Source organism: Mytilus trossulus, chromosome 3 (assembly GCF_036588685.1).
Source record: "Mytilus trossulus isolate FHL-02 chromosome 3, PNRI_Mtr1.1.1.hap1, whole genome shotgun sequence".
In the NCBI taxonomy this organism is placed as follows: domain Eukaryota; kingdom Metazoa; phylum Mollusca; class Bivalvia; order Mytilida; family Mytilidae; genus Mytilus; species Mytilus trossulus.
Genome location: NC_086375.1, coordinates 44,281,626 through 44,295,106, shown reverse-complemented (window position 1 = coordinate 44,295,106; position 13,481 = coordinate 44,281,626). Strand labels below are relative to the sequence as shown.

Here is a 13,481-nt window from a genome sequence, read left to right as displayed (position 1 = left end):
GTGACGGAACATTTTTTTATATTATCCATGTCAAAGCAATTTTTGGTTTTTGGAAATCCCTTCATGGTGTTTTTAAATATAACCTTTAGATAACACACTAAGTATTATAATCCCCACATATGACATAGATATATATTTATCCCAGTATGTCCAGTATAGGAAGTGTGTACAGTGTGAAGATGATTCACACGTATGTTCCTGGGGACGCTTAACCTTATCTGGGAATAGATTGGATAAAAAGAATGTTATTGTTTACAGTTGGTCTTATTATTTTTACAACTTTGATCACTGGTTCAATCAATTTAAAAAAATAATTGCCCTAAAGAAGAATCGCTTCATTGAACACTGTATTGAAATCTTGTTAGAATCAAACCTGTTATCCCTTTGGATTTTGGAAATGGACTCATCCCACCTACTTATTGTAAAGGAAAGTTGCTAAAAAGAATTTTAAGTGTCAACATTTATGTTCAAGCTTTGCTTGTTAAAAGTCATTCAGGTAGTCAAAAATAATGTTTATTTTATTTTTCTATTTTTTCACCTATATAATTTATATATGTTGTGATGCATCATGCTGCATTAAGAATATTTATGCACTATCGTGCATATCCAGAATGTAATTCAAATTTTCATATTAAACAAAAAATAGACTGCTTTCAAAAATGAAATGTATACAAAAAGAAATACTTGCTTCCTTAATGGAATTCATAACAAATTTTTTGAGGATTTCAAATGTCTTACTTAGTATATTATTATAAACCTGAATAATTCCTATAACAGGTTTAGTGCCAAATAAAATAATTTTTAGATACTAATCTTCCCTCCGCAGAAAGGAGTAAGTTCGGTAAGGGTCATATTTGGCCCCGATTATAAAGTTCAGAGTTACAAGATAATAAATGTCTAAAATTGCCTTAAAGACATGTTAGAAAGTTAAACAGAACTGTTTTTGTCAAAGTTTAATTCTATGACGTTGATTTTTACATTAAAAAAAGGTCAAGATAAGGGATTTTGGTGAAATATGACAAAATCAGCTAGATTTCGGCCAAATAAAGGACCAGGAAACATAGAGCGCAGGCGTGGACAAGCTTAAGATTCAAATAAAAAATTCGAAATGTCTCCACAAACATTATTTTAAAAGGTCTTTGATGTCGACGTATGCGCTCTATGTTTCCTGTCCAATGATCTATGGAAATTCACCCATTTTCATTGATTTTTTTGTGAAAAATCAATATGAGTACAACTTGTGACGTCATAATGAAACGCAGAAACGTCAAATTTTCAACAAAATGGTTTATATCCTAGCTAGTCAATGTGTTGGCTATAATTTAGCGTAATATTGGGCGATAAATCAGAATTTTAAATTTACGCCAAAAAACGGGGCCATTTTATGACCTTATCGAACATACTCCTTTGCAGAGAAACAATAGATTTTTTTTTAATCACATGTAATTTTCTATTAAGGTCAAGTTACAGTAAATGGGCTATGTCACAGATTTCAATAAAATTTGGCATTCAACTCTGGCTCGATCAACTTCAACTGAAAATCGAAAAAAAATGCATTTATCTCAATTATCATTTGAAATATTACTAATTGAATTCTTACAAAATGGGTGAACATTTGTATAGAAACCACATAAAATCGGCGAAAACCCTTCTAAAATTTGTCTTAAAATCGCAAAATCTCTAATTCTACTCCATAGATTTTTCTTAAAAAACTATATGTTGTTGATACATAAATTTCTGTTTCAATGATATAAAATAATCATAGGGTCACCGACTCCGTTTTTTGTCTAACAATCAATTTGTTACCTTTTTGGTAGTGAAAAACGTCAAAAATCAACGTTTTACAGCCTGCAACGCGATAACGTTACGATTATTTCGACGTTTTGTTGGAGTTTTTCACAAAGAACGCAACTTTGAATGATGAATACCGTAAAAACGAAGTCGGTGACCCTATCTTTATTTTGCATCATTAAAACAGAAATTTATGTATCAACAACATATAGTTTTTTAAGAAAAATCTATGGAGTAGAATTAGAGACTTGGCAATTTAAAGACAAATTTTAGATGTTTTTTCGTCGATTTTATGTGCTTTCTATACAAATATTCACCCATATTAACAGAAATCAATCAGCAATTTTTCAGATAATAAAAGAGATAAATGTATTATTTTTTCGATTTTCAGTTGTAGTTCAACGAGCCAAGGTTGTATGCAATTTTTTAGCAAAATCTGCGACATAGCCCATTTACTGTTCCTTGACCTTAAATGCATCAATTTTAAAATTATGAAGAAAGGTGTGACAGAAGTTAGCCTTATATGGCTTATAATAAGTCTGCAAATTTTAAGTTCAGATTGAACAACGCAAGGTAGTCTGAAAAGTGTTGAATGTAATCACACTGTTACATACTATTATCAAAAAAAATTATTCGTCCCAAACTGAAGAATGTAAACATGAAATTTTTTATTTAACCAAAAACCTTACCTGCTACTTGACCTCAATCTTAAATATATGCTGTTATTTATCCTTTAAGTCCCATTTTTAAAATAAACTTATTTCACAACCACCTATACATGTTGGATATTCAAGTTTGAATTTCACTTTTTTCATCTAATAATAATAAGCCTCTAAGCTGTATACCAGTTTCAATTAACACATATGTTCCGAAAACCTATTTTTAATTAAAAATCTAACTTTTATATTGTAATCAACTGGATTATAATTAAACACCAATTGAGGTTAAATTAAGTAGTTAAGGACTATTGTAACCAATTTAATTGTGGATTTTCCTTAAATATTTAAACTTTTAATGTTTTTTTTAACATAGCAGTAAAACACACGCATCATATCATGCTATAATTAAAATTCCATACTGCCTTAAAGTTGTAGACATCTTTAAGAAATCCAAAAGTTTTCTTCAGGAAGTTTGAACTATTGAGTAAGATTAGAGACAATGACCTCTACAAGGTTTATCTCCACCTTGAAGTTGAAGCAAACCTTTGAAATAGGAAGTAAGGTGTTTATGAACAAAAAATGTTGTTTTGTCCCTAGTATCTATCACAAGAGATTAGACAATTTCTTATTCAAGTTACTTGTTATTTGGTTTGTTGAGAAATAAAGATGTGTATACATAATAGTTACTGAACAAATCAATAACTGATTTTAAATCACTGCATCAAGTCTGAGCAGCCCAAAATCTTTCGGTCTACTTGTCTTTGCCATCATAAATAAACCATATTTATATACTGAGACAAGTATTCTATGCATCAAGAAATTGTGTATTAGGTTTCTGCTCATACAAATCATGTTTCCGTAATGAATCCAAACTTTGTAAGGAACAACTCAAGTACGGAGCATGAACAGAAGACTTACCCTTCTTTTATTTGGTTTCTGCTCATACGAATCATGTTTCCGTAATGAGTCCAAACTCTGTAAGGAACAACTCAAGTATGGAGTAAGAATATATCAGAAAACTTACCCGTCGTTTATTTGGTTTCTGTTCATACAAATCATGTTTCCGTAATGAGTCCAAACTCTGTAAGGAACAACTCAAGTATGGAGTAAGAATATATCAGAAAACTTACCCTTCGTTTATTAGGTTTCTGTTCATACGAATCATGTTTCCGCAATGAGTCTTAACTCTGTAAGGAACAACTCAAATACGGAGCATGAATATACCAAAAAATTTACCCTTCGTTTATTAGGTTTCTGTTTATACGAATCATGTTTCCGCAATGAGTCTTAACTCTGTAAGGAACAACTCAAATACGGAGCATGAATATACCAGAAAATTTACCCTTCGTTTATTAGGTTTCTGTTCATACGAATCATGTTTCCGCAATGAATCCAAACTCTGTAAGGAACAACTCAAATACGGAGCATGAATATACCAGAAAACTTACCCGTCGTTTATTTGGTTTCTGCTCATACAAATCATGTTTCCGTCATGAGTCCAAACTCTGTAAGGAACAACTCAAATACGGAGCATGAATATACCAGAAAACTTACCCGTCGTTTATTTGGTTTCTGCTCATACGAATCATGTTTCCGTCATGAGTCCAAACTCTGTAAGGAACAACTCAAGTACGGAGTAAGAATATACCAGAAAACTTACCCGTCGTTTATTTGGTTTCTGCTCATATGAATCATGTTTCCGTAATGAGTCCAAACTCTGTAAGGAACTATACATCAATTGGAGACTGCTCTGACTACCAAAAGGTTTCATATCTGGACTTAAAGAGCTTCCTCCTACAAATAAATCAAATTACACCATTAAATAAATTAACAAAAGATCACAAGCTTTGATCGTAAAAAATATTTCCTTCTTCTGTAACTTTTCCTCTATAAGAATTCTGTAATCATACATTTGTAAATAACAATAAAAGCTATTACCCACTCACATATTTCAATTTTAATTAAGATGCTGAAACTCTCTACATAAACTCTTCAATGAATACACTTTTGTTTTGAAATGAAATTAAGTCTTAGATCTGTTAATTAAAGAAATATTTTGCATGCTGATTTTCTGATCAAATGCCAGTTTTATGTAATGTAACTAACAAACAATATTTCAATCTTAAATACTGTTACTGTTTAAAAGTACTTTTACGCAATAACGACATGACCTTACGGCCAAGGATTCAACTGAACCAAAATAGATATATGGCTGTTGAAAAATAAAATTAAACTTAAAATATAACATTCCCACAACCAAAGGACAGTTTGAAGAACTGATGTCTAAATTTTTTTTCTCTCTACCAAACATTTCAACATATATAATAATGTGCCTCGTAATGAAAGACTATGTCAATGTTGCAATATGAAAGCTATTGAAAATGAATATCATTTTGTAATGATTTGTCCAGCCTATAGACATCTGCGTTTAAGATTTTTGCCTAAATATTATTGTTCTTGGCCTAATATGTCAAAATGTTTATCACTTATTCAAAAAAGTTCAAGAACTTTGGTATTAAAACTTTGTTGTTTGTTTAACCCTTTCCTCCATTGAATTTTTTTTTTTGCATACTTGATTCGCATAGGATTTTTTGGATAAAAAGCTGAACATATGCTTTAAAGTATTAAAGCATTGCGAAAAACAACTATTTCATCAAATAAATTTAAGTTGGATATTCCTATGATATTCCTTTTCATATTGGATACAAATTTTATTAAGTCAACTGCAGACACTTTGTAGTCAAAGTGTTTCAACTGAGGTACTACACAGGCGTCAAAAGGCGTAATTATGGAGTAAGGGGGGTGGCGTCAAAAGGCGTCATTATGGAGGAAAGGGTTAATGAAAACTGGAAACTACGGTCACAACTGATAAAGTAGAATGTATATGGTACTATTTGTTTAATATGTGTTTTTTTGTTGTTTTTTTTGTTGTTATTATTTTGCTTTCTGTTTTCATTTATATTATGTCGCTTACTATATTATATATGTTGTTGATGCTATAGCATTATATTATATGCTGATTTGCAATAAACTTATTACAATTACAACAGAACAAACTGCAATTTAAGTGCAAGCTTTAAAAAATTTACCTTGAAGTCAAAAATGTGTAGTTTTCACCCCAAAAAGTCCAATGAAACTAAGCATAGATTATAAGCCTTTACAGGTCTATTTAAAACATCATTATTACATGTATCTAGAATATTGATACTTCATAGGGATCAATTAAATATAATTCACAGCAGTTGAAATCTGAATAAGCATGTAATTTGAGGCTCCATTGGTATATTCACAAATGCCATTTCGTGTTGTTAATAGGCTATATCTTATTTCAGACAATCTTTGTCCGTCATGAAAATTAAAGGTGAGAAAATTATTCTAATCCCTGCTAAGGATTCCCCCATTGTGTAGTTACCATATGTGTACAAGTCATTGACTGATGTTACTTAACAGATTCAACCAAAGAAAACCAATTCTAACAGAACTGACATCTGATGAAAAATGGGGAAGACTGATGATTTTTATTGTCTAATTGCATTTTTTTTCTTCAAAAAATGCTTCAGAGTTTAGTTTGATGCCCATTTGGCTGAACTAGTAAAATTGTCATTGTGTAGGGGCCATCTGAAGCCCTCCTTCTCTCTGCTTTGAAGTCTCGTTGTTTGCTTTGGGCGTTTTTCTGTTTTTTGGTCTGGCTGTTGTTTTTTAGGGACATTCCCCAATTGCATTCTCCATTTAATATATATTCCTCAATGATCTAATTAACCAAGAGACAGAAAGTTTGTACGTCCCTATTGCAAACAAAACAGATCGTTGAATATGAAATTAACACCTGTTTGCCCAACAAAGAATGTCCCAGAACAGGCTGACTCCTCTCCACCCTCTTAAGAATCTCCCAGACAACTTCAGTTATGACAAGAATACAAATCACAAATTATTACCCAATCGACTGTAACTTTAAAATATCTTGTCACAATTTAATCTGATAAGAAAGAAGATCTTCCAGATTACAAGCCTATTCAAAGTTCAAATTATTTACGATTTTCCTATGTTTCATGTAACATTGGTTGAGTCTAATGAGAAGTATTTGTTGTGAAACTTGAAAATAAAGCAAAATCTAACCAAAAAAAACTTGTAAAATTCAATACATATTTACCTTATTTATTATTTCCATGATAATAATAATGTCTCCTCAAAATTTCTTTTTTGAAATGTGAATGCTTGTGCGTCTCCTAATATTGTCACAATGTTACATGCCTGAAAACTACGATGTTTATTTACATGAATAAACCAATGTTTGTTTATTACTTTGTTGTGGAGAAAACAATACCTATAGTATCATCCTTTATAACAGTTAATACTCTTATGTTAATCACTTTCACATATTTACCAAGTCCAAAGTTACGTAACATACAAAGTTCACAGATATTCAACTTTGTTTGACTTATTTGTCAAGATAATCTGTGTAATAAAATCCAACTTATTCAAGTAATTAGTATTTGCTTTTTTCAAAAAAGAACTTCATTTTCTGTACATTTTTGTATAACCTTTGAAAAATACAGCTGCATTATCCTTTAAACAATAGCTGTAAGCTGTGGGCATTTCTTTTTAATTGGCACATCAATTTTTTTCTGACATCTACTTATACAAACACATACAGTTAATTAAAAGCAACTGCTTTAAATAAACTCATAAATTAATTTCACAAGATTTAGCCCAATCGACACACTATTTCCAAAGTAGTTCCAGCTTTTTAAGTGCTTTCGATACACTAAATATATCTTTAGAATTTAATAAACATCACTATCTTTCAACTGCACAGTTTGGCACTTTTAAACAAAAATATCAATATGCAAATTAACAGTAAAACCACATAAATCTCTATAATACTACCACAACATGTATTTTACTGTACTTTTCTAAAAACGGCACACAGCGATATAAATATACACAGATAGTCATCACATTGCATGCAACAGCCTGACAACAAAACAACAACCATTCATTAAAATACCTGTGGCACAGACAAGCACAGGTACACAGGTTCATATATTAAATTAAGAAGGATTTCATGTATCTACTACGTTTCAATTTGTCAAAGTCTTAAACAATAATTTCAAAATGCAGTATCTAGTGCACTCACATGACATAATAATCTTCACAATATATTATCTATCTTAGCAGGTGGTTATTATTCAAATTCAATTTAACCTTATGACCTTACAGAAAAGCAGAGGTCATTGTACAAGAGAAATTTACTAAAAAATGAACCAAACATAACATGTGACCATTTTTAGTAGATAAAAATGTAGAAATCCTTTTTTGTCCCTAAATTGCTGCCAACAAAGAGACGCCAAAAAGAAGACATCATGGTTTGCAAATGTTCCAACAAGGTCAAAGAGGTTATGATTTTGCCTGAAACAATACAGCTGTTGATTCATCATATTTGATGTTATATCTAATAATTATGCAGATAATATATCAATATAAGTATATGAACTAAGCCGATCTGTATTTTTCACCGAATATAGATCTTTTACTGTTTTATAGACATTATATTTTATGTTTTATGTCTTATAAGTATGTCTGAGAACAACTGGACAGATTTATGGAGCAATATATCAGATATCTCACAGGGTTTTAAATATTGAATAATTTGCAAGTTACTGATAACCTTCAGTACATTCAGTGTTTGAAGCAACAAAAAATAATGTCAGTTTCATACAAAAGAATCTATCCTTATTTTATTAACCTAGCAAAATTTGAGGACCAAATTACATGCATTTATTATTGAAGTTAGTAAGATTAGCTACTTCAAATATCAGACTTAAACCATGACAATTTAAATGATTCAGATTATCAGTTTAGTATTGTGTAAAATAGTAAAGTAACCAATTTCTTCTTTTTCCAGGGGTGGATCCAGTCATTTTTTAAAGAGGGGGGGGGGGGGGGTCCAATCATATGTCCCCATTCAAATGCATTGTTCGTTAAAAAAAAAGGGGGGTTAGAACCCCCCAGGCCCACATGGATCAGTCACTGTTTTCAGATATTGGTTAGTGTGACATATTTTTTTTTTTTATATATTTTCAATCATATATCTAATCAGTGTTGTGAAAATGTGAGTCTGGATCTGAGCAGAGCTTGGGAGTCTCAAATTTATATTTTAAGGGAAAATGAAAGCTGGTGACTCAAATTCTATCAAAGGGTAACAATAATCACTGAAATTTAAGATACAGAGGAATCATTTCTGAGAAAGCAGACATTTTCAATCAATTTTGAGGTGACTAACTTCATTGATCTGTACAGACAGACAGACTGATGATGATGCCATCTAAGCCATACTGAAGTATGTAATGATGAATACACCAATTGATAAAAAGATAAGCAAATTAATAGAACTGCTACACAACTTTTTATTATACCTACCATCAAGTTCATGGTATAAAAATCTAATCACAAAGAATCCAGGAATTTCTTCCCTACAGATTTTCCACTTCTTCTTCTTTCTTAAATTATACTTTTTCCTTCTAAAAAATCCTTTCACACAAGTCATCACTGACATCGAAATGTTTTTTTTTACTACCGAATCCTCAAAAAAAAATCTTAACCAGTTTTATTCCATTTAGACACTAATTCATCAATATGACAATTTCCTTCACTATTATTGTTCCAAAGTCATTTCATTCCTATTTTCAAAAAGAAGTTGTCTTCCTTCAATTTTCTCAAAATTGAAAGTTGATTTTCCAGTGCAAAGGAGCATACAGAAAACCAGTTCATAAGTACGAAACAATCCCTGTCCCAGCTGATTAAGTGTATTTTGACGGAACTCATAACACTTTACTCAAGTATGACACAGGAAGGATGATTCTTCATTTAATGAATAATATAATGTTAATTACATTAACATTGACGAAAACTACATGATCAACAGTATGGGGATAAGCCAACTTTCTTTCTTCTTTCTATTATTTACAATCTTTACCAAGGGGACATACAAGTGCCTTGGTAGATTCTTTTGTGATTTATAACCATTTACAAGTATATAAATTGATAATGGATTACAACTATTTTGATCATTTGGTTTTCAATATTTTTTGCTGTGGTTTCTCAGTAATATAAAAACAACTTCCTTTTTATCACAAAGCCTCAGGGATATGAATGTGACTGCATATAATATTTAGATCTCTTTCTAACTTATCTCTTTTTATACTTATTTTAACGTGACCATGTTTTACAGTACCCTATATTACAGAGGTGAGGAGTATATCCAGGAATATCTATATCTTGCCATAAAATTTGAAAGACTATAAATAGTTAAAACAGAAATCATTGTTATTTTTGATCAACTAACAAAATCAGGGAACATGCGATTTCAGCCTATTATGCCAACAGAATTTTAAATGGCAGTTATAATTGATGCGATACTAAATTCTGTCATATTTAAGAATTACATTTACAGTATATCATATTCATGCTGAAAAGCAACATTTACATTCAGAAATATACTTTAATGCACTAAACATTATAGCATTGCTGTCAAACATCCATTATGTGATATTATTCCAGTTTTTAGCTAAATTTGCAGTTTAAATACTAAAAGGACTGTTTTCTATTTGAAATAATCATTAACACCTTTGGATTTGCTATAAAAAGATGCTTATTGTCAAGATATATATCCTCACAAAAATTATGTTGCTGCACACATGTGGCAAACAAAGCTGTCAAATTTAAAGCCCATATCTGTCAAACTTGAGACTTTCCTCATCAGATTGTAATTACTTAATACAAAACAGCTGATTCAATGTGACACAACTTCATGCTTTTTTTGTATTTACAAACATCTTAATCTTAATTTATATAATGAGCTCAGTTTTCATGAAATACAAGACTGTATCATTCAAAGACTTCTTGTTTTGACAGGCTAGTACAAAATTCAGAATTGCCTGTAACGAGCAGAAAAACATCGAATTAGGTAGAAAGAAATTTAGGAACAAAATACATAAGAGACTTTCTAACCTGTTTTATACATCAAACAGTCACATAGACATCCTATTATAAAAAGATTCTAACTATCAAAGGAGAAACAACTTATATTTAACTGAATTTCAATATTACAGCTTGCTACTGGTTCATCCCTGGTTTGGTTAATTATGTTTTTCTCAATCTTTTGATTCTGTGGGATATTTTAAATAATTTTGTTTTGTCTATTTCAAGTTTTTTTTTTGTATAAACAACCATCAATTCTGTTCTTTCAAACTTATAATATTTGACTGCCAATTGACATTTCCTCATTTTTTCCCCCTAAGAATGAAACTTATAAAGTTAGCAATGAAGTGTTAGCTCTGAAGCAAACACTACCCATAACGTGTAATGAGGTTTTTAAGTGGGTAGCAGAATTGGAAAACAGAAATCAAATCAAAGATGTTTGATAATACACTCTTACACACAGTATAAGTGTTAGCACACGAAATGCTAAGAAGCAGAACAAAATAATTCTGAAAAGAAAACACAGAAGTTTACTAAATAATTTATGTTGTAGAATGTCATTTCAATATATATGTGCTATAATTCAACAGTTCTAGTTCCTTCTTAAAATTTCATATCTATATTCTAATCTTTCCTTACAAAACAACTCACCAAGAAAATTATAAATGTCCTTTTTCATTCTGAAAACTCCTGGTAAAAAATCCTTAGAGAATTTCAATTTCATTTTAAAATCATATTTTTTTCGGTGAAAAAATCCTTTCATTTTGTTTCGGCACATTTCATTAGAATTCCTACATAGCAATGACGAAAGTTGTAAGTATATTGATGACTGAGGTTAAGACAAATATGTTTGACAGATAGATAAAAAATAGACATTTTCATGGTCTGGTGAACATGTGGCCATAAAAAAATAGTTGCGGTTTTCCTAAAAGTTTCAATTTTCTCTTTTGTTTATTATTTATCACAAAAGTTGAATGGAACATATTTATTTTTAATTTCAGGTACATTTTGGAGATGAAATGTTTGTTTTTTGTGCACTTACAACAACAGTAATTTGATTGTTCACTGTGAAGATTTGTGACAACTTCTGTGGAAGACTCTATACAGAAAGTTTATGTACTTAAGACATCACACCAACAGTGTTTAGCTGTTAACATTATGACTTGTGAATCAGTGCTTTTGAACATGCTGCATTATGTAGACACTGAAATAACTGATCGAAATAATTCTTCAACCCCCAACTCAGCAAGAAACTTTACCCATTGCTACCATGCACACATGTGACAATATTTTAATAAGCCTGGAAATACTACAATTTTCCACATTTAATTCTTCTGCAAAACTTTTTAATCTTTGCATATAAATTCATATTGTATCATTGTTATTATGCTAGTTTGTATATATTGTTTTATGAAAATGTGACATTAACTAAACTGACACACTTAATGAATGATCTGTCTTCCGCGAGGCCTTACGATAGTTGGTGGTAGGAGTGAATCTTCGTGACGTATACTATAATTAACAAACAACAACATCCTATTTTTAACTTGTTGTGTCATGTACAAAATTATGATTCTGATAAATAAAGAAACAAATGATAATTGTGGTACATTTACTTGGACAAGGACGAAACATTTCAAACTGCTGACCTACAGAACTCGTCCTAAGTTTGACCTCCTTTTTGACCTACCTATCATACAATGTAATAAAAAATCTTAACCCTTCACTTATAATTCATAAATCAATCTCCAAGGGACTTATAGTACCAATTGATTATATTAATATATTTAACTCAGTAGCCCTACAGTGAGGTTGTGAGTTTTTATCCAGCATTGGACAGTTGCGCTCGACCCAAATCTTAATTGAAAAGGAGTTTAAGTTTTTCTACCGAAGATCAGTGGTTCTCTCCAGGCACTCTGGCTCATCCATCAATGAGTGAGGTTATAAGATATATTACTGATAAGTCAATGTTTCATCCCTCTACAATCCTCCTTAATAATAAAATATATGCCAATGGACTTGAAGTAAGCAAGCAATCCCCCAATAAGGCAGCAACCATTTGATTTTTGGCGGTGGGGCTATGGATTTTTTTGGAAACAAAAGTTTGTTTCAAGTTTTTGGAGAAAAAAGATAATTTGTTTTTGACCCTGAGAAAAAAACAATTATTTGTTTCACCCTCAGCTGCCACTATATGTAATGCTTAAATTGAAAGAAAAAAATTGTTTTCGACTAGTCACCAAAAAAATAGATTGTCTTTTGCCGAAGAGAAAAAAAAAGTTTGTCCAGAGAAAAATCCATAGCCCCCCCCCCCTCCCCCAGAAAATCAAATGGTTACTGCCTGACAAATGTTTCAATGACTAGAACAAAGATAATTATTATTTTTCTTTCACAATGTGGTAAATTTCAAACCACTTTAACCCTGATCATACCTACTTATACTTATACTGCCTATCTTTAGCTGAACAGATGTTGGGTGAAAATGAAACACCTTCGTAGGATTTAACTTTTAGGTTACAACTTTAAAATTGACAATCATGGACAAGAAGACCACTGGCAGAACAGATTTTGGTGTTCCAAAACAACAGCATTTGTGCTGCTAGAAATATTGTCGATTTTTGGCTACTACTTTATCGAAATAATTATTATAAATATTTCAAAGTTTTGTCTTTATCTAGATTTCTTAAAAATCTAACAATCAAATTAGAACAAAGAATTGTACATCATGAACAAGGCTTCAAATAATCAGATGGAAAGTTCAATACCTTCTTCATACAGAAATCCAAAAAAATCGTCTACCGACATTTTGTTATCCATTAACATACATATATATTGATTAAAATGAATTGTCATTTTTTTTGGCAAGGTTTGATTAATTTCCTTTGTTTATTAAATATAAATACTACAATAAAATGATAAGTCAGGTCTTTATTTAATAAATTGTCACATTAATTCGTATTTTTATTTATGTTATCAATTTATTGTGCACAGCAATTTCAAAATCGGACTAAAATAAATAATTACCTTTGTCCTCTACGAAGTAATAAGTCATGA

General features: G+C 30.8%; 1 protein-coding gene across 2 annotated transcripts in view; it reads right to left on the bottom strand.

The window, feature by feature from the left end:
- Nucleotides 1–13,481, bottom strand: part of LOC134711566 (uncharacterized) — an 87,753-nt gene that overhangs the window by 15,766 nt on the left and 58,506 nt on the right. For both annotated transcript variants that reach the window (XM_063572223.1, XM_063572224.1), the window contains one exon: nt 4,111–4,244. In XM_063572223.1, the coding sequence (XP_063428293.1) occupies nt 4,111–4,244 (134 nt within the window). The remainder of the gene's footprint in view (nt 1–4,110; nt 4,245–13,481) is intronic.